The sequence below is a fragment of the Alosa sapidissima genome, chromosome 5 (assembly GCF_018492685.1).
Source record: "Alosa sapidissima isolate fAloSap1 chromosome 5, fAloSap1.pri, whole genome shotgun sequence".
Taxonomy (NCBI): Eukaryota; Metazoa; Chordata; class Actinopteri; order Clupeiformes; family Clupeidae; genus Alosa; species Alosa sapidissima.
In genome coordinates, this window is record NC_055961.1 from 19,559,994 (window position 1) to 19,582,493 (window position 22,500).

Genomic DNA, 22,500 nt, shown 5'->3' on the forward strand with positions numbered 1-22,500 from the left:
ACCCCATGCCTAATGAGAATTATGGTGGAGGGGCTGTGCTATTGTGGGGCTGTTTTTATTCCCAAAGGCCTTGAGAACCTAATTAAGGTGCATTGTATCATGAGCACCAACACAAACCTAAACATTTTCAAAGGAAATCAAACAATACATGACTTAAGGTCTTAAATGTCTTGCTTGTATTCTCCAACTTTATGGGGTGTCAAAGAAGAACATTACAAGCTGTTTTATTGGCAAAGGGAAGCAGGGGTGCCAATAAGTGTGAGCAACGTGTTTTTGTTGAGATTTTCCTTTTTCTCAAGGTTGGATTTTTCCTAATTTTTTTGTAATTGTGAGCTTACAATAAATCACCAAACAGATTATTTTTTATACTTCTGGAGGGTACTGTACACACATTTAAATCCCCTCATTAATTGGTAGTTTAGTATTTTGTGCAAAAAGTGTTCGGCAGGCTATATTATGTAATAGATACATGTGAGCCCACAAGCTATTTGCTTTTCTCGTTATTTCTTTCTCATCTATATAGACTTTAAATATTGGACTTGATCAGCCACACTCGGGGCCTTGATCAGCCACACTCGGGGCTGGTGTTGGAGAACACACTTTTGAACAGCATAAGAGCACAGTTCAAACAGACTAGGCAAGTACAATGTATAAAGAGTTTTGTGGAATTAACATTCACAAAGAAGCTGAGCAAAAAAGTCTCCAGTAATCGGTTTGCCAGTGGCGTTTATTATAGACCCTTTCAACAATAAAAGCAAAAACAATGCTTGAACATTCTATTTGGTTCCCAATCTACTTCCTCTGCATTAAGATAACATATGGAATGTTAAAACGGAAGCCTTGTGGGGCCAACTACAGGGGCGATTCTAAATCTAGAGCTTTGCTGGGGCAGAGGCCCCCAACTCCCAATACATAAAAAAAAAATGTGCACACAATATGAAATAAATGGCTAGCCTAGGGGTAGACTACAAGCTTCAAAATCATTATTGTCACTGTCATACTGTAGGACCAGCACTCTCTCCCTCAATTGTTGTAGCAGCCACTATCCAGCAACATTCAAACACATAGGCATAAGTAGGCCTATACTCACTGCATGAATTTAATAGACTTTCCTACTAACACAAGGGAAGCTTATTTTTAGTAAAAATTGAGATATACTTCCCTCCCAGGCAAGGGTCCTATAGTCATCCTGGCAATACTGCAGTTATTTGTAGCTTAAATAGCCTACTAAAGCCTTCATACTGACTTTTGGTGATAATTTAATGTAGCCTATAATATAGATTATTATAGGCTACATTTGCAAATGCAGCAAACTTATTTAAGTTTGCCATTAAACGATAGATCAAATCACAGCACTGGCTACCAACATAAATGTTAATGTTACCGTTAATGTGGCCAATTATCATACCTCCCTCGTCCTCCTCATCTCTCCTCACTGTTCCTCAAAGTGATGTGATGAGCTCCAGCGGTTTCCACTGTACAACACTCGGAAGAATCATGTGAACGATTTTCATTGGTTGTTGCGTTCAATCTTACCCAGCTACAGAGGTGCTATTTCCTGATTGGCTATTATGCCCCCTTTCTTTTTTTCCTTGTTTATTTGTATTGGCTGGTAAGTGACAGGCTTGAGTCATGACTAAAGCAGGCACGGAGATGCACTCATGAATGCCGTTTCCAGCGAGAGCAGCGCTAGAATTTTACTGGGGCACTGGAGACTTTTACTAAGGCACGTGCCCCAGTGAATAAGGTCTAGTGACGCCCCTGGCCAACTATGATGCTGATAATGGAACTCTTTTGAAAGGGTCTATAAAGAAGACGCAGCAAAAGCATGCAAAACATGCAACCCTCTGTTCACAGAGTAGGTGGGGGTATCAGCAATGCAAACGCTCGGCGCTGGATGTGAGAGGTGGTGGCGGCCAGGCTAGAAGGTGAGGAGCCCTCTGCTTATCATGTAAATGCGGTGCTTTTCACACAGGTCTGTGAACCACATGGGTGAGAACACAAATGTGCTAGGACCAAAACAAAAACATAAACAAAAAAACAAATCATGCTGGCTTGCTCCGGTCATGATATCATATGACCCACAGAGGAAAGTGGGTTATGCAACAGTACAGATTAAAAACAGTACAGATTGAAAAACACTAGACTGTAAGGGGATAGATAGGATAAGGACACATCAATATATAAGGTAGTTTAGTTCACTTTAATTAAAAAACAAAGCAGCACAATTATTCATAAACAAACAAAACCATGCTAGAGAGAAAGTGTGTGTGTGTGTGTAAGAAAGAGAGAGAGAGAGAGAGAGAGAGAGAGAGAGAGAGAGAGAGAGAGAGAGAGAATAAAACAATTTGGGCTGCCAAAAGGAGTGACCATTAAACAATAATAAAACATCTGACTTTACAGTAGCTGGTGAGAAATCAGAGGGTCCAGAACGGTAAAGAAACAGTGATATTGCACCATCATCACACCAGCGTTGCTACACGTGCTCCAGGCTATATAACGCATGTTATTTATCACCATATGAGGGGCAGAGGTGTCAACCAAGGAAGACTTCCTGTAGTCATTGACCTACTGTAGCTCTGCTCTGGCTAGCTTTTCTGCTAATTGGCAGTACACAGATCAATGCTCTCCCTCCGGGGCAGCGAGGCAATCATTTTGATTGTTTACTGTTGATTGTTTATTGTTGTTTGTGGTCGGGGTCTGTGTGACAGAACGATTCCCCGTGGTCCGAGGCTGGTGGTTCCCACCTGGACTGGCTGTGGACGGAGATGAATTGGTGGAGTGGAAGATTTTTGTTCTCTTTAGAGCGAAATCAAATACCAGCTCCACTCATACACACACACACACACACAAATACTTCCAAAACAAACGAGTGCTCAGAGCCCAGACAGTACAGACTGAGCGAGTGAGCACACTAGAAGCATCACTTTTAATTAGCCTCTGGTCAAATTAAAGCAGCATTTTGTTCAAAATGGTTCTAAAATACATTAAACATAAACATTAAAAATACATCAAAAGTGCCCTGTACTTTTCCCCCCAAATCAACATGCTGCAGCTGCATCGCTGGCTGGCTGCTCGGCCCTGAAATACACTACGCTGGTGCACATCAACATTGAAACGGGTTTCATTTTTAAATCCCTGCCTTTTCTGCTGGTATTCTTAGCTTTGAGGAGCGCTGATGGCTTTGATCAGACAGAAGCAGATGGCATGTGTGACCTGGAGACTGTGCTTTTTGTTCTTTTTATATTTTTTCATTATAAGTGGCAGGAGGTGTCTAGACGTGCTCAGACCGTTAGATAAAAACACATACTCGTACACACACACACACACACACACATACTGTATCACACAATCTCCTTAATCTAAGACATTCACACACACACACACACACACACACACACATAAATTTAAACACAAGTTACCACAAGTGGCCCGCCACTGCCCTCACTGCTAATAGATTATTTAGAGGTCATGCCAGGTAAAAGCCTGTCCAGTCATTTAATTACCAATGTAAACAGCAGGAGTTACTGAATGGTATAGCGACTTTGCCTGGAATTGTCTATTGTCAGATGACATGCAAATTGCGCTCTTTGGCAAGACACGCTTTAGGTGGGTTTGCCGTACATAGATGAATGGCTATACTGAAAAGAACCCCATGCCCAATGAGAATTAAGATGGAGGGGCTGTGCTATTGTGGGGCTGTTTTTATTCCCAAAGGCCTTGGGAACCTAATTAAGGTGCATTGTATCAAACCTGAACATTTTCAAAGGAAATCTGCCAATCTCTGCCAAGACACTAAAAGTGGGCCATGAGAGGTCAATCAACCAAAATAAATGTCCGGGTCCTTACATCTTTACAATACATGACTTAAGGTCTTAAATTCCTTGCTTTGTATTCTCCAACTTTATGGGGTGTCAAAGGAGAACATTACAAGCTGTTTTATTGGCAAAGGGAAGCAGGGGTGCCAATAAGTGTGAGCAACGTGTTTTTGTTAAAAAAATATTTCTTTCTTTCTGAGATTTTCCTTTTTCTCAAGGTTGGATTTTTCCTCATTTTTTTGTAATTGTGAGCTTACAATAAATCACCAACAGATTATTTTTTATACTTCTGTATTTTGTGCAAAAAGTGTTCGGTAGGCTATATTAGTGTAATAAATACATGTGAGCCCACAAGCTATTTACTTTTCTCGTTATTTCTTTCTCATCTATGTAGACTTTAAATATTGGACTTGATCAGCCACACTCGGGGCCTTGATCAGCCACACTCGGGGCCGGCGTAGTCCGAGGCTGGTGGTTCCCACCTGGACTGGCTGTGGACGGAGATGAATTGGTGGAGTGGAAGATTTTTGTTCTCTTTAGAGCGAAATCAAATACCAGCTCCACTCATACACACACACACACACTTCCTCTCTGTTCCAGTTAATCCCCCTTCCCCATCACCAATCTGCTCCCACTGTCCATACAAAACAATTACATTTACTGTACTAATCTAACAGACGCTTTTTTTACAGTACATTGCAGATATATTGTATTTTTCAGTCATTATGTGTGGCTGGTGTATACAGGCCCCTTGACTTTGGTGTGGTGTGGTGTGGTGTGGTGTGGTGTGTGGTGAGCACAGGCTCTGCTGCAGCAGCTGTGCTGAGCTGCTGGAGCTGCACTCGGAGTGCCTGGAGAAGGGCTTAGTACCTGCGGCAGTACTGGGACAGATCCCGAATGGAACCCTGGGGGGTTCGTAGGTGACTATACTGCGACAGGTCTCGGACAGATCCCTGGGGCATCTGCACGTGACCGTACTGTGCCAAGTCTCGGACAGAACCCTGGTGACCGCACTGTGCCAAGTCTCGGACCGAACCCTGATGACCGTACTGTGCCAAGTCTCGGACCGAACCCTGATGACCGTACTGTGCCAAGTCTCGGACAGAACCCTGATGACCGTACTGTGCCAAGTCTAGGACCGAACCCTGATGACCGTACTGTGCCAAGTCTCGGACAGAACCCTGGGGGGTCCGCAGGTGGCTGTACTCTGTCAGGTCCCGGACGGAGCTCTGGGGGTTCCGCAGGCTGCTAGGAATGCGGCGGGGCCTGGGACTGGACGCGCGGCCCAGCAGCGCCCCGACATCGCGCAGGCTGCCTGCTCGCAGTGGTGGCACCTCCGGCGCCCAACTTTGCGGTCGCTCGTCCCAGGCCCGCAGCGGCGGCAGGTACAACGAGCCAGTCAGGTAGCAGGCCTGGCTAGGGCCGGGGCTGGGGCAGGGGCTAGTACTCAGGCTGGACCTCCCTCTGCCCCTGCCCTCGCACGGGTACCCGCCCGGGTAGAGGGGCCGCGTGGCGGGCAGTGTGTCGTAAAGGTCCTGATCCCCGTACTCCTCATAGACGGGGGACGAACACTCCTCCACATCGTGCACAGATGTACGGTAATCCAGAACGTCATCGTCGTCGTCGTTGTTGAACGCCCTCAGAGGGAAATCTTTGGAGAGGGAGAGGTTGTCGGCATGGCTGGGGTGCCTGGAGGGTGGACGCTCGGGGCGGAACTGAGGGGGCATCTTAACGCTGGGCAAACACGGATCCGGCACCCACTCTGATGTCTCCCAGTGGTATGCTGAACGGGGAGCACGCACACACACACGCACACAGACACACACACACACACACACACACACTCATCATCAATCCAGTCATATGTTTGGCTGTATAACTCCTTCTTAAGCCTTGCATTATGTATGATGTTTCTAACCCTAGCCCTAACCCTGACTCAAAGAGGCTGTGTAGTAACAGCACATTAGAGCATTAGCATTAGGGCATTATTGTTTTAGTAGCAATGAAGTTTTAATAGTAATTGCTCCCTTTTTAAAGTGTTCCCATTACACTTGTCTTTCATAAGTAATAACACTATACACTTCTTGTCTTCTTGCAAAAAACAAATGACTATTATAGCTGAAACCAAAGATAACGAGAGATAATAAGGATAATGATACAGAATAAGGAAAACAGTTCTTACAATTCACAAAGTATTCTTTGACGAACTCAACACAAATTTGATCGTCACGCTGATGCTGTTGATGAGCTGAAACAAACAACAAAACAAACAAACAACAAAACAAACAAACAATAACAAAAGGTGCATTAAACTACATGACACAGAAACACATGACATAAACAAGGTAAACACTGGACCATGAAAGTCAGCAAATGATGAAACAAATGATGAGACCTCACAAGAACTAGAATGGCACTCAGTAAAGTAAAGTGCATATGCCCCCGCAAAGATAGATAGATAGATACTTTATTGATCCTCAAGGGGAAATTCAAGACCTTGCACCTTGATTCAAAGCACCTTGGATCTGTAACAGATCCACCTCCAAGGAGGTTATACTGTACCTTCACCCTGTTGGTTACTGGGTTGGTCTGTTAGCAGTGCTATACAATGGGCCAAGGACAAACCCATGATGTGGTGTTGATCTAAGTTGTGGGATGCCTTAATGACTAACACACAAACCAACCAACCAGAAAAGAAAAGTGGTGAAAACATAACCTCCCTGGCAGAGGTGAAGAATAAATGGGTGGACCGTGTGCCACTCACCATTGACTCCATAGCTCTGCATCTCCCCCAGGGTGGCCACTACGGACAGAGCAACACAAAGCCCACCAGCGTGGGTACCGGTCAGGCACAGGTAGCGTACAGAGAGCCGGTGGCACACATGCAAGCACACACACACACACACACACACAGTCAGGCACAGGTAGCGTACAGAGAGCCGGTGGCACGCATGCAAGCGCAGAGGGATTTACTAGTGCGAGTGGGCAGGCAGGACAGGGGATTATGGGGAGTGGACACACACACACACACACACACACACAGACAGTAGGGTGGATTAAGCAGCGAAGAAGGAGGTTGTATCTCATCCAAGCATTCATCATGATGTCATGTCAAGAACTGAATGAATGACATCATGTGAGTCAGGCCTGTGTGTTCTAAAGATGGGATAAAGGATGAATGACAACTTACAAGGAATATATTTATGATGCTTATGGGCTTTTAATTGGGTTTGTGAATTAGGAGCTTTTATTTTGTCTGAATAATCTTCAGATTTGTTTCAATATATTTTAGATTTATGTATAATAACAATTAAATTCTAAGATAAATACTTGGCAACACTTTATTTTAAAGTCTGCTTTGTTGATTCCAAAGATATAGTTTCTATACAAATGGGAGTATTATTTAATTCCAAGTTTAATGGATTGCACTGGGCCAGAAGGACCATATTTTATGTTTATAGTTATAGTGCTCAGTTGACGCATTTGTCAACAGCGACTTACAATGACATCAATTAACATTACATTAATATTAAAATAAAGTAAAGTCATATAGCCTAATAAAACCATACTCATTTTAGTAATAGTTTAAATAAAATGTAACAGAATAATAACAATAACATACAAAGCACAACTCTGTAAGAATGAAGTAGCTAGATACAAGGTAAACGGATGAGTCTTTAAACGCTTTCTGAAAATCCCCAAACTATTGCGAGAATGAAGAGCAGTCGGTAAATGATTCCACCAATGAAGAGAAGAAAAGAGTCTTCACTGTGACCTTTTACAGGCTCGCCACTGAAGCATCAAGCACTGCAATAATTAGCCTCCACTAGAATCAATAGTACTGGCTTACACCAGACGTGATAGCGGCACGTACATTTGAATACATCAGACCAGTCTTCTAAAACTACCTTCACACTCCGTGTATGGGAACGCTTCAATTGTGCATCTGGTGTAGCGTAGCTGTTAGCGTTAGCTGTTAGCTGTAAGGCCAACATAGCAGATGCTCGTCAGAGGACCGCAGTGGGCGAGAGAGGACGAAGGGATGGGTTCATGGAATTAAGACAGATCGACCTATGGGGAGGTCACAAAGCCTTGCTACCTGTCCTTGTCAAGACACACTGACTGAACATCCTTAGAGACTTTCCCGGAAACCCCTAGCTCAGATAATAGAGATAGGAGAATGTCACGTGTCAAATTCACTGTGTCAAAGGCAAAGTGATGACTCAGCAGAGGCTCTAGGTACTTTTAATGCTTCAGTCACAGATAAAAAAAACAGTTCAGGTAAAATTACGGCTCTTGAAACCAGACTACTTAGGGTCTAGTAGCTTGTACTGAGATAGGAAATCAGAACCCTTCTTGAACACCACTTTCTTTTAGAAACTTTGACAAGGGAAGAAGGGAGACAGGAGACATAGTTCTTCATCTTAATATGGTGTACTTTTCTTGAGCAAAAGTGTGACCCTTGTTTGTTTGAAAAAAAAAAAGGCACTTCTCCAAACATGCGCCAGCTTATAGTGAGTGTTATGGATTGCAGAGGAGGGGACAGAGTGGAATCCAAAGGGGGCATGTTGTTGGAAGACTTTGTTGAAGAAATATAGAAACGTCTTTCTTATTAAGAGAAGAGTAAGAATCTATCAATGTTACCGTGTCTACAAGGTAATGTCTTTTTTTTAAAGGCTCATTGAACTGGGCACTAATCTTCTTTTTCAGTAAAAAATGTTACAAAGTCATTTGTGGACAGTGAAGCAGCTGGTGCCGGCAGTGGAGGTTTGAGAAGAAACATGACAGTAAAAACAGTACTTAACAGATACTGCTAGTTAGCCGTGGGTGACGGGGTTGAGAATGAGTGAGTCTATTGGAAAGAGGACACATTGTGTGCAGACAGAATGCCAGTGTAGAGAAGAGAGATTCTGTAGCATCATTAACCTCTAGGGACAAGAATGAATTAGCAGATGCCAAAATTGCAAAACGATTGGCTTCTGAGATCATGCTGAAACAAAACTGGATGAATGGATGGACTAAAATGGATTAACCATTATAATTCCTGTTGTACAGTTATGTACAAAAACATGTGGTCACAGTCAAGAGCAGATCAATGACTTGAACCATGTGGGTTGCTCATCACGGATTTCTGAGCAAAATGTACAATAACGTGTTGTTGTTTTTTCTCGTTAGTTGCCATGGAAACTTACCGACTGCCACTGTCATAGGCCGAGATGTCGTTTTAGAACATCTCGGGTCACAGCGGTGTTCAGCTGGTCAGGAACCTTTTTGATGACAAACATTAATAATGTGCCAATTTACTGCCTGGTGCCTAATGGACAGGCAATCAAGGTCGCAACCCAGTGCCGCCATCTCATTACCTTGTGTGCTGGACCTCATGTAAGCTTGTTGATTATCAGCACTGTTTATGTTAAAGTCAGGGCTCTCTGACATTAATGGTTTAGCCTGTGCTAATTACTGCCATTTCTCTGCATCCCAAACAATGCCTGTTCTAATGACCTCTCCTCAAAACAGTACACCAAAGCTGATCAACGAAAGGAGTGGGAGACTATGTCGTTGCCATGATAAACCCCAAAGCATGTTTCTAAGTGACTCTATGGGTTTGGTGAGGGCTCACTGCCCTCTTTCCAAAGTGTCTCTGTAAGTCACGGCACTAATGCAAGTGACCTTGTGCAGGCACTCAAAATAGATTCCTGCAATAAAGAATCCTGATTCCTGCTATAAAGATTTTATGTGCTAAAAAATCTGTTTATGTGCTAAAAAATGTGGTGTTAAATCACTCACAGACCACATGGTTCTGGATTTGGAATGTGGCTGAGCAGCTTCGATACAGCAACATATGATCAGTACCGGTAAGACTATTATGTGCACATGCTTAAGTGACAATATGCTATTAGTGCTATGGGGAAAAAATACAAGCAGGTTTTTGGATAGCACATTTTGTGACTGTACAGGCTCAATGAGAAAGTTTATCTTGCAAAGTGCCGACTGGCTTATTTGCATTTTGTGTCCTTGGCTGAAAACTTTTACCTCAAAGAAGCAAAATACATCAATTGTTTTTGCATCAATCATGTAGTAAAGCTTGTATTTTTAATCTTTTAAAAATTGATCTTAGAAACATACCAAGAAACTTTTGAACTACTTTGCAAGATTATTTGCTTAATAATTAACAAAGATATTAATTTAAACACAGTATATTTTGGTAGTTTTTATGATAACATATTATTAACCATGTACTAATCAGTAATTACTGGTTCAAAAGCAGACTTTAAAATAAACCTATGCCATAAATGATCAAAGTGATGCCATAAATGATCAAAGTGAATAATTTATTAACCTCACAAAATAACAAAATAATAGTGCGTTAAGATGTGCTTGAGTACCTTCGTTCTCAATGGTGTCCACTGTGTCATTGACCAGTCGAATGACCGTTACAATGGAAGCTTGCAGAATGAAAGAGAAGGGTGATTACATGAACTGAACAAAGCACAGGGCAGGCAAAAAGGCCTGTGCACTTTACACAGTCCACATACTGTACTTGGATTCTGCTGATCTAATCAAAAAAGAGGCTATACGAGCACAGTATAAATGGAGTTGTTACTTCATTTGGATTAAGGCGTGCATCTCAGGTCCTTCTGAGGAGGCAGATAGTGTGGACGCGGGAGCGTCTTAAGAGGCTTGTAGTCTCCCTCGCCTGAGCCGAGGACGGAAAGCAATTATGGCTCTGACTGGGTCAGTCTTTCCAGTGGGCACTTTGGGGCAGAGCAGAGCCACGGCGAGACTTCGCTAATCCGACTCATGTTGACGGCTGGAGATGATAACTTTTAAATACCCTTAATTACCTCCACACAGCAAAATTATACAGCAGCAACACTGTATAACTAGTGTTGAAACAATGCTGTGTGTGTGTGTGTGTGTCTGTCTGTCTGTGTGTTTATGTCTGTGTGTGTGTATTGTGTCTGTGAGTGGTGTTTGTTTGAGTGCTGTGTTTGTGAGGTGTTTATTTGTTTGTATTTATGTCTATCGGCTCTGTGTATGACTACTATAGGAACAACTCTACGTGTTTGCATTGAATGTGCTTGCATATACATTTTGTTTATGTGAGTTTCTACTTGCATGCATGTGGCTCTGTTTATTTACCCATGAATCATTTGGAATTCATCCACTCTGGCTACAACCCCTGTCAGGCGCCAGAGGCTACGACGCAGCATATTGGATTTACAGTTACATTTGAACAGTGAGGGGGATATACAAGTAGTCTTCATGACCTTCTTACGTACAGCCTAGCAAAACTGCATCAAGCTGTAGTGGTGATTGACTACCACCCTGCAGCACTTAACATATGTGCAAACCTTTGGAAGTGCATTAAAGCTCTCTCCACTTGCTGGAATGGATAGTCGCTCCACAGAAGAACCGTATATTGAGAGCAGGTAACTGGAGCACTTTCTGAATAATGATTATGCACTGGAAATGCTGCAGAATGTTAGATTATGTTTTTCTCACTCTCTCAAGGCCCCAAAGGGACTGCCTATAGCTTACTGTACTTTGTGTAGTGTTACCCACTGATTTAAGTCCAACTCTTATACATGGAATGAATTTGGGAAATGGGTAGCGTTGCAGCGATTTAATTTTGAGCTTTCATACGTGGCGTGAATGCAGAAGTTAACACGAATTCTGAGTTCAACTGTTATGTGCAGACTGAAGCCGGGAATATGTTCTCTCATCTCTCTCTCTCCTCTCTGTCTCTTTCTCTCTAATTCTCTCGTTCCCCTTCTCTCTCTCTCCCTATCTCTCTCCCTCTCTTTCTCATTCTCTCCCTCCATCTCTCTCCCTTTCTCTCTCTCTCTCATTCTCTCCCGTCCGTCTCTCTCTCTCTCTCTCATCTCTCTCTCTCCTCTCTGTCTCTTTCTCTCTAATTCTCTCGTTCCCCTTCTCTCTCTCTCCCTCTCTCTCATTCTCTCTCTTTCTCTCTCTCATTCTCTCTCTCTCTCTCTCCCTCTCTTTCTCATTCTCTCCCTCCATCTCCCTTTCTCTCTCTCTCTCTCTCCCTGGCCTTCTGCTTCTTTCTCCCTCTCTTCTTTTTTCTTCTTTTCTCTGGCTTTTTAAGCTTGCCCTCTGGGAGAGAGCTCTTGCTCTGGTCTTCCTGATGTTGGCTGGCACTGCAGACTTTTTCAGAGGGTTTTCCACTAAGAGAGTTTCCTCCTCTAATGCTCTGTGCCCATTGATAAAAGGCAGTGCAGAAACAGGGGGCTAAAACAGCAGCCAAACAGGAAGGGGAAACTAAAACACATTTTGAAGAGTTTTAAAGGCATGAGGGCATGAAATTAAATGCTGAGAGACGAAATTGCTGGTGCATCCACACTGGCTCTGTGTATGTGGGTGTGGATGCGAGGACTAAAGGATGTAGAGGATTGTCCAATGTGGTCCTTTGTACAATGGTGCTATGCTTGGACAGAGTGAGAAAAGGCCTTAGAAGTTTACATAATACAAAGTGGACTAACTCTCTGAGTCTGTCTGCAAAAGTTTTTTTTTTCTTTAACTATCTACTATTTAAATTAAAAACTTGCATACTAATCACTGTGCCACAATTATGTACAAACTGCATCCATATCAGTCTGGGAGCAAAACACTGTAGATTAGTTCAAGGCAGTGCATGGCTTGCGAAAACACTGAGAGGTTTTCAAAGGGGTTGTGGTTATTGCCTTTTCTAGAGTGACATCTCCTGGTCAATCAACCCAGGGTGTCATTTGACAGTTTTGGCCCCAGACTCAAGCAGTTTCAGTGCATTAACATTAGACTTCCCAATGGACGTATGTAGGGTTTAAATCAAGGAGCTTTTCTGTGCTAATACATTTCCTGGAAATTTTAGAAGCTGTTACATATTATTATCTATTTTCAAATCTTCAAATCTCAGCCCCGGCTGGAGAAAAGGCATGTTAAGGGCCTGGGTATGCTGATTGTAAATTCTGAATTAAAACCGTCAACTCTTCCTGGAGGTGTTACATGTAATACTGTGTTTTATTTCTGAGGCAGCCATGATATGAAATTCTGAAAGGATTGTCTGCCTGTGAGATGCTCAAAAACGAGAACAAAAGGAGGGAGAGAAGCTGCCACCACAGTCTAATGATGCACACAGAATGCGAGGCAGAAGCACAAAGAGAGTTTGGGCGATGTGTGTGTGTGTGTGTGTGTGTGTGTGTGTGCGTGCATGTGTAAGCACCCTACCGTTATCATCGCAGGAGTCCGACTGGAACGAACGAAGCGAACGCGCCTCGGAATTGTTATCTGAGAAACATGTCACCTCCTCCACCAAGTTAGACACATCTGCAAGAGAATAAGCGCCATGCAGAGCACTCATAAGCCAAATAAAAGCTCCCATTTGGATACAATCTTTAAAACAAACATACAGCAATCACACTTGTCATGTACAAAACTTTTGTGATAAATCTGTGGTAAAGCATTTGGATATAGACCCTTTCAAGAGAGTTCCATTATCAGCATCATAGTTGGCCCCACAGGCTTCTGTTTTAACATTCCATATGTTATCTTAATGCAGAGGAAGTAGATTGGGAACCAAATAGAATGTTCAAGCATTGTTTTTGTTTTTATTGTTGAAAGGGTCTATATATTTCATGTTAAAATGGCATAATGCTGTTCAACGTGCAAAAGGTAGATGATATAAAACATATTTTTTCTATGTTACTATTTATAAAGTATATTATAAATAGTACATACAAATAAACACTATACACTCAATTTTCACTTCACAACAAATAACCTTTGGTACATACCATCACTGTTGATGACAATAAACAGCTACTGAATAAATAAAAGGTTAATATGGAGGAGAAATAGCTCTGTGAAAAGAGCCTGATTGGGTTGTGGCATTGATGGGCTGTTGCCAAACAGATGCTATACAGTCTTTTGGCTCGGCTGAGGTGTAATCATGATAAGGCTTTCACTGTCTGTATCCAACACGCCAGAGAGACAGGCTGCCAGATGAGCATTAGTCTTGAAGTGTTTTTCACTTACCTGCACAGAAGTTCCAGTGATGAATATTTTATGGGGAGAAAAATTGTTCCTGTTGGCCTATTTATTCCTCTATGCACAATAGCAGATGGCGGTTTTTTAACAATTATCTCCCGCGCTGTAGAACAATTCACAGGTCCCCAAACTGTTCTAAATGAAACTCAGACAATTATTTATTCTCCTTCCCTAGACCTAACCAAAAGGGTTATAAAGTTACATTCGTATAATTCGTCATTAATTTCGTTTTATTCATCTTTTTCAACTGTAGACTGGGAAATAACTCAAATATAATATTTGGTCATTCCACAACTAACACATAGTGAATAAATTCTATTTTTAAAGGCGTTCTTTATTTGTTTCTGGGGAACATTATATTCCTAAGGGTGTACTTTCTCTCTCTGTGGCTGTTCTTCCTGACATTGCCCTGCCCCTGCCCTTTAGTAGTGATGTCCTACCCTGCCCTTTATGAGGAGTTACGAGAGGTTATGTGAGGTTATGGGAGATTGTGTGGGTTTATGAGAGGTTATGAGGGGTAGTGATATATCATGAGAGATTATGAGATGAGAGGTTATGTGGGGTTGTGTGGGGTTATGAGAGGTTATGAGAGGATACGTTGGGTTGTGTGGGGCTATGCGAGATTATGAGAGATTATGAGAGGTTATGTGGGGTCATGTGGGGTTATGAGAGGTCATGTGGGATTATGTGGGGTTATGAGAGATTATGAAAGGTTATGTGGGGTTATGAGAGGGGTTGTCCTACCCTGCGGTCTGGCTCCGCTGGCTCTGCTGTCGGGGCGGTAGGGCATGTGCTGCCACTCCAGAGACCCGCTCTCCTGGCTCTCCTCCTCCGTCCCCTCAGTCCCATCATCGTCGTCCTCATCGTTCCCCTCCTCGGTGTCAGCGTCCTCATAGTCATACGCGTCCCTTTCCCAGGGGGGCTTGTGGACAGGACTGCGCTCCGAGTGGCCAGGCAGGATGGCAGGGAGGTGTGGTGCAACGCTGCACACAGCCACGCCCCTGCGGCCCACACCACTGTCCAGGAAATGAGGTGCCGCCGCGTCAGCCTGGAAACGGCTGACCAGTGGCGGGTAGGAAAGTGTGGCCAGTCCGCTCGTCGTCGCCGAGGACGACTCTGTCTTGTCCAGGTCGGGGCTTATGCGGCCGTCGCCCGAGGGGCCGTGGGGCGTCGTGTAGCCCGTGGGTCGCACCAGGACTTGCGGCGGGCCTTCGTTTCCATAGAGACCGCCCGAGCGTTGACCCTGGTGACCCACGGTGGCGGCTGCGGCGGCGCCCCCTGTGGTCCCAGCGACTCGGACGGCCTTGAACTCGATGCCCTCGGCCCCGGTGCCCGTCTTGTGCAGCATGAAGCTGGCCTCGGTGGACATGCCCACGGCCTCGGCCCGTGCCCAGTCCTTGCGGAGGATCTGCTTGCGGAAGATGGCCAGCAGCAGGAGCAGGACGAGCACGACGAACGCCAGCACTCCGATGCCAATGATCTCCACGGGCCCCACGTATGTCAGTGGCTTCACCTCGGTATCGGGCAGCTCGGCCGACAGCAGGCTGCAGAACTGGCCCTCGTAGCCCGCCGTGCAGTTGCAGTAGAACGTGCCGACGGTGTTCACGCAGGCGCCGCCGTTGTCACACACCTCACGCTCGCACTCGTTCACGTCCTCGTCACACCTGTGACAGTAGAGAGGAGACAATTTGCCACTTTTGGAGGTATGATTTCATCAGGCAACTACAGTAGTCATCCTCTTTAAATTGATGGTATATAGTCATGTGAAGGACAGATAAGCTTCAGTCAGGTAGTAGAAAAGTAGGGGCCGCATTCAGGGACTGAGATATATACATAACTGTAGTCAAAGTGCTGAGACAGCATTACAGGCCATGAAAAACAGAAATGGACAAACGTTTCGGGCATAGCGCACCGGGCATAAAGAAACGTTTAGACAAAAGGACAGATAAGTAATATGTGTTGTTTTCACCAGCCACCCAAGATATGCACTATGCAGTCCCGTGTGTTAATTGCATGTTTTACTGTTTTTATTCTGCTCTATTGTTTTTATAAATGCTAATTTATTTATTGCACCTAATCTCTATTTTTGGAATTAATCTTTTATGCATTGTTACCTTATTTTATTTCTATTCTTCTGGTCTTTTCTTGTTATCCTATTATAATTCTGGCTCCTCTTTTACCCATGTGAGTACAAATACTGTAACTACAGTACCTCTCTCACATTTGATGGGCTTGAGATCAGGTAAAATCACTGACTGCACCTTTAAGTGGTTGATTCAGCATCCAGGTGGAAGCCAGAAAGTCATGTGTTCACCTTGAGGTCATAATATACTGTATATTAGCCTTCATGACCACTGTCATAGGAATGACGTATAATGGAAACATGACACCGTCATTCAAACATTACATCAAACATGGAGCTACTCCTCTGAGATACAATAGTACAGTACAACATCTGCAAAGGCATTAGGATACGATTACATTCTTATGGTTTCATTCATTTTATGGCACAAGGTTCAAATAAAGGGAACCTGAAAGTATTTGATGTTCCTGGCTGTCTGCTTTCATTGGCAGCGATGTGTTTAATAATTTCACCCTGGTGCTTGTTGTTCCAAAAAGGAACTCTTCTGAGACAGATGTGTCATTGTACTGTCACTGCTTTCAAAGTCATTGACTTGAAAGTAATAAGCAAGTTTTTGGGGAAAAGTCTCAGTCAGGGCCTGAGCCTAAGCTTTTGAAAATTCTTCCCAAACTCAAACAACGGCACGCATCCCGCGGGGAAATTAATCTGACGGATAAGACGATGCTGGAAAAACGCAATCTGATTCCATTTTCTATCTGTAAGACTTGGATATAGATGATTATTTATCTATCTATCTATTTATTTATTTATTTGTTTTGTCTGGATGCTCAAACGCATATCTTAAAGCCAGTCTCATGGCCACGACTTTGGCAGCTTTACTGAGATACTGAAGCTTCACAGAAAATCTCAGATTTTTAACCACATCAGCCCTGCGTCTTAAGACAAGATAAACCCAGGGATTGGACTTGAAGAATGTCAATCAAAACTAAGTCCACTTGAGAACAGAGAGAAACCGGAGGAGGGTTCACTCAAAGTGCAGGTCTCATGTTTTGTAACTTGTATGCAGTGCCTCATTTTACCTTAGACCTACTACCTCAGACCTACCAGTAAGCATGTCAGGGGACACAGACTTCACAGAGTTCAGCTGTGTTTAATGGCTCCCTCTAGTGGAGAAGTTTGTTCCTCAACAGTGTGTCTGTGAATTGTTATGTAAATTATTTGAAAGTTAAACGACTGAATCGCTACACTGCACAAACACTGTTGTGAGAAGTGCTGAAAATGTTTACATGGAGGAAGACTGTGGAAAAAAGAGTGCAGGGTGTGTGTACTGCACAGAGTTTCTTATTTGTCATAAAGCCCTCCCTCACTTCCTCTCTCTCATTCTGTATTTACCCTGTGTGTGTGTGTCTGTTTGTGTTTGTGTGTGTCTGTGTCTGTGTGTGTGTGTGTGTGTGTGTGTGTGCATGTGCATGTGTGTTTGTTTGTGTATGTGTGTACATATGAGTTTATTTGTGTTTGTGTAAGTGTGTATTTGTTTATCTTTGTGCAATGTGCATGTGTGATTGTGTTAATTTCTGTGCATGCATGCGTGTGTGTGTGTGTGTGTGTGTGTGTGTGTGTGTGTGTGTGTGTGCAGAGATTAAAGTGGGAATTTGGCAGGTAGGAGAACCCTCAAATCCAGTGTCGGTGCAATGGGGGAAAATGACTCACTGTGGGACAAAATGGCAGCAGACACAACTATAACAGAAATAAATCACAACCTAGATAGACCTATTGCAGAGTAAATCTGAAAGTCAAAATGCAGAATCACAATCATAATCATAATCAAGTTTTGCTGTATCTTAAAACATAAAAAAAGGAAAGTAACGAAATACATTTACTCATTTTACTGTATTGAGTGTTTTTTTTTTGTGTATTTTGTATTTTTTTAAGTAGTTTTTCAAATTAGTACTTTTATTTTTACTTGATTACGTTTTGAGTGAAGTATTGTACTTCGCTACATCACAAATCCCATGCGTTACTGAGTAAAAAAAAAAAAAAAAAAGTTAAGACTAACAACAACCGAAAGGAAGGAGGGAAATTGCGCCCAGAACCACTAAAATGACCAGCATGTAGAATAGGGCATGAATCAAGCTGGCACCAAGTCTTTCTGAAAGAGATTGAGATGGAAGTGGATCACGAGATAGGCTACCTCAGATTACCTGTGTAACCGAGGAAGGTGTATTTTCTGCTCTTTCAATGGGTTGCCTCAGTTCTATTGCGGAGATATTCAAGCAGTTTAACACCATGGGATTTCGTGTTTTAACGTGTGTGCTCACCTTTCTTTGGAAAGAAGTTTATTAGCATCTGTTTCCCCTCATTTTCATCTCTCTTTTTCTCGTTTTTGCATTTGTTTTTTGGTAATCCGACTTGGTTTTCTTGGAGAAAGACATTGTACCAGCAGCACAACAACTAGCTGTCCACTACTAGCGATGCTCAACTATGTAAACAAAATGAGATACCTTATCAATCGTTGTGCAGGCGGACCAAATCATTTTGCGCTTTAGCAAGGGAGAGTGAGAGTGACCTTAAGACCTTGTCAAACTCATATTAGGTAGTGGGCCAAATTTGTTGAAATGAAACCTCATGGGGGGCTGTTATTGTCATGGTCATTATAATTTAAATTTTTCTGCATGGTTATCAGAGTGCTGTTTGATTATATCACTTATGAGCAAACAAGTACACAATAATGCTGTCATATACTGCTCTTTCTCTCTTGAAATGCCCTACTTCCATGTTAGTTTTTCTGCTAATTCCTTGCTGAGGATGGTTTGTAGTGCTACGTTTAATCAATTTGTCATATCATACAAATATCGCTTATAACACAGAAGACAACTGGATGTGAATTTCTTTTTTTCCCCTAATTTTGCCTTCCTACCAAAAATATATGGGGTATGAAACCTGCTGGCGGGCCTGATGTTTTGACACCCCTGCCTTATACAGTCTTCACTATTGTTTTGTATACAAAATTTAGTCAGTCAAACTTTACATTTCGTTTGACATTCACGTGAGTGACGCATCTCCAAGACAGGTGGCTAATTAAGTACAAAGCAGGAGTGAATGGTGGAGGCACGACAGCAAACGCTAGAGCAGACGCTTACAAATGCTGAAGCAAACGGCAAAGAATTACCTGCGTATGTACACAAAGTTATGTGCAATCTGGGACATCTAAAAGCTGGAGAGACTGACGGTAAGGGATTTATACCGCTTCTTGAACAATGTTGGTGCTCGAACCAAATGCACACCTTAACTGGCTTGAGACATGATCTCTGTGGAGTTGCAGTTCCACCTGCTGCCCATGCTTTTAAGTAAATGCACAGATGTTATTTCATATGCCTAGCGATTTAAATAATGTTTGCTAAAGCTGGATAGGGGCTAGCTGTATTGTATAGAGGGTGCTAATGGGCCTGTGAAATTTAAGCTACAGTTGGCTTTGGAATGTTTGTTGGGTTCTGTGTAATTTAATATGGTCTACATGTGTATATTTATGTGTGTTTTCTACTCAGAGATATTTTTCTATTCATAGATATATTTTTCTATTAAATTAGGTTTTATACTTGAACATTCTTTGCTTATTTAAATGTTTGGTTACCCATGCTTATACTGCCATGTTTGAAACTGCCTTATGAATCTATTTTTCTACTGAGTGATTCCTTAATGTTACAGTATGCTAGGAACATTTGGAATTTGTCTGCCTTTTAAAAGGTTTTTCACCTGGTGAAAATGACTGTTAATAACTGCTAAATGGATGCTAAATTGAATTAAAAGTGACTGCATATGCCTGCCTCTGAATTCAAAGAAAATAAAAGAAACAAAAAGAGGAAACAAAAGCCACAGTTTATTTCTCAAGTCATTGAGTGGAATCCAGCATTCTTAAAATCTCCATAGATGTCTTTCCATCTTTCAAGTTGAGGATTTTGCACAGAACACTAGGCACAACTTGACAATGTATGTACAGTATTTGTCTATGTGTGTGTGTGTGTGTTTGTATCTACAGTATGTGTGTGTGTGTGTGTGTGTGTGTGTGTGTGTGTGTGTCTATATGTGTGCGTGTGTGTGTGTGTTTGCCTATGCGTGTGTGTGTGTGTGTGTGTATGTGTCTCAGGCCTGAGTAACTCACAGGAGGCCGGCAAATCCTTTCGGACAGCCACAGAGGAAGGTGGTGCCCACAGCCTTGCAGTCTCCTCCGTTCTGACAGGGGTTGGGCATGCAGGACGTGACCTCCGTCTCGCAGCGCTCCCCCGTGTACTGTGCTCCGCAGCTGCACTCAAACGCTGAATGGGAAAAAAACAAAAACAACAAACAAAAACAACACACACAGCACCAGCCATCAGAACGTCAGCTCACTTTAGAGTAATGTATACACTCGGGGACGGATGAAAAGATGTGTTTGGGCTCTTAGGGAGAGGCATGCACCCACACACACTCACAGTGAGGCTAAAGCACACACACACACACACACACACACACACACACACACACACACACACACACACACACACACACACAAACACACATTTACTGTATACCCACACACTGACAGTGTGTCTAAAGCATACACGGACGCACACACTTCCACATATACGCACACGCACTTCCACACACACACACACCTCCAGATGGCAGGCTGGTGCAGAGGGCCATGTTGAGGCATGGCTGTGTGGCGCAGGGGTCAGGGTAGAGGATGCAGCCCAGCTTGACCTCGCTGACGGCGGCTACCTCGGCGTAGCGGCTACGCTTGTTCTGCAGCGGCAGCTCGTTGCCGTTGAGCACCATCCCGCCCAGGCAGCCCTGGAAGCCGCCCTGGGCACGCGGAGGCCGCTTCAGACGCAGCGCCGGTGGACGGACCTGCACCAGAGTCAAAGTCAAAAGTCAAAGTCAAGTCAAACTTTAGAATCCTCAAAAAAGGGAAATTCAGGTGGTCAAGGTGCAGACACACACACATTTAAGCATATAGATAGATAAATACACAAATATGCAGTTCCCAACACACAAAGACACACACATCCACACACACACACACACTCCACGCACATTCTCCACAGACAACAAATTAGCCTAAAATTTATCAAATGCAGTAAAATAAATCAAAGAGATTTAAAGGAAGCTGCCTGATGTTATAGGCTACGTGCACGAAAGGCTGTCTGTGCACTCATTTGTTTCCGGTGGAGCCAGGTGTGTTTGAACCTGCCGCTATTGCTAATGTAATTAGTGTCTACACCGACCCGGTTGGGTGTTGCACCTAGTAAATCAGCACGATTACTATGAAGAAGGATTTATGTGAGTTAAAAGTGTTATTATTGGGCAAACAAGATATTCAGTATCGGAGTGAAGATGTTAGGAGCAGAATACAACAGAAGATGCCTTTACAACACAGTTAACACTCCACCGGAAATAAATGAGCATATAGGAAGAGCTTTTCGGGCATGTAGCCTATTGCACAGAATAGACTATCAAGTCCTTTGTTTTGAACGGTCTCTTTCATTTAAAAGGGTGATTGCCGAAGGGACAAACCGCTTGCTGAACCTGGTGGTTTTTATTCTCCTTTGGAGAGTCCTTCCCTTGCCCCGCTGGCTTACTTGGAACTTATTGTGTAGTGGATGAGTAGGGTTACTGAGGATGCACTCAGCCTTGCTCAAAATAAGATATTTAGGCATCTGAGCAGCTGACGCACCAGAGGAACACAGAGGAGGAGGAGGAGAAGGAGAAGGAGGAGGAGGAGGAGGAGGAGGAGGAGGAGGAGGTGGAAGGAACGCTGTGAGTGCTATACACAGTTAATACTGTAAATATGTCAATTCAACCTGGGAGACAGAGGAGCAGGAGAGAGAGCTGGGCTGCACTGCAAGTGCAATACAGAAGTGCTGAAAATATGTCATTTTTAACGGGGGACACCTCCAAGTCCACAAGTACCAGAGGAGGGAGAACTGTAGGTGCTCTGGACAAACCTGACCACACATACTGTAGACTGTAGAACAGTCTATGTGACAACAGACTTCATGTAACTCATGTGTAACTCATGTGAACTCATTGAGTCTTGTTTTACTGTAGAACAGTGCAGTGGCAACCTCCAATTACATGATGTGCAACACGCCTAAACAAAGCACTTGGATCCCAAGGGGAAACTATGGTATTTATCTTATAGTTCCACTGATGCTTATTCTTGAAGCTTAACACAATAGTGTCATGTATAAACTGTAACAACCTCCAACACCTACATACACAATTCAATGACAAAACTTCTAATAACAGTAAAACCATTTCAGTATAGTATAGACCTTTTCAATCTGTTCCTATAGGATTTCCAATTGAAACATTTAAAACCAACGCAGTTCATTTGAAATGAAAATGAATCAGACTTAAATGTAATACTCTATTAAATGTCCACTTTAAATCTTGTTTTGATCATTTTGTTTGTGTCCAAGTTACCATTTGTCCAGTTTTGTTTCCTGTGCTACCAGAAATGCCTGAGTCTGGCTGTCTCACCCCGAGTCTGGCTGTCTCACCTGAGTCTGG

At 43.1% G+C, this 22,500-nt stretch overlaps 1 protein-coding gene and 1 long non-coding RNA gene across 4 annotated transcripts in view; one reads left to right on the plus strand and one right to left on the minus strand.

Annotated features, from left to right (window-relative positions):
* Positions 1-22,500, plus strand: part of LOC121708836 — a 139,007-nt gene that overhangs the window by 40,119 nt on the left and 76,388 nt on the right. The window lies entirely within an intron of this gene.
* The window catches only part of LOC121708831 (protocadherin Fat 3), a 70,657-nt gene continuing 52,341 nt past the window's right edge, over positions 4,185-22,500 (minus strand). Inside the window, exons 24-31 of one of the 3 annotated variants that reach the window (XM_042091750.1) lie at positions 20,601-20,835; positions 20,108-20,261; positions 14,610-15,529; positions 13,047-13,145; positions 10,205-10,264; positions 6,583-6,621; positions 6,001-6,066; positions 4,185-5,601 (exon numbers count right to left, since the gene is read on the minus strand). In XM_042091750.1, coding sequence (XP_041947684.1) covers positions 4,682-5,601; positions 6,001-6,066; positions 6,583-6,621; positions 10,205-10,264; positions 13,047-13,145; positions 14,610-15,529; positions 20,108-20,261; positions 20,601-20,835 — 2,493 coding nt within the window. In that variant the 3' untranslated portion in view covers positions 4,185-4,681. Of the gene's footprint in view, positions 5,602-6,000; positions 6,067-6,224; positions 6,486-6,582; positions 6,622-10,204; positions 10,265-13,046; positions 13,146-14,609; positions 15,530-20,107; positions 20,262-20,600; positions 20,836-22,500 lie in introns of those variants that run through there. The other 2 variants (XM_042091751.1, XM_042091752.1) reach the window with 2 other exon arrangements.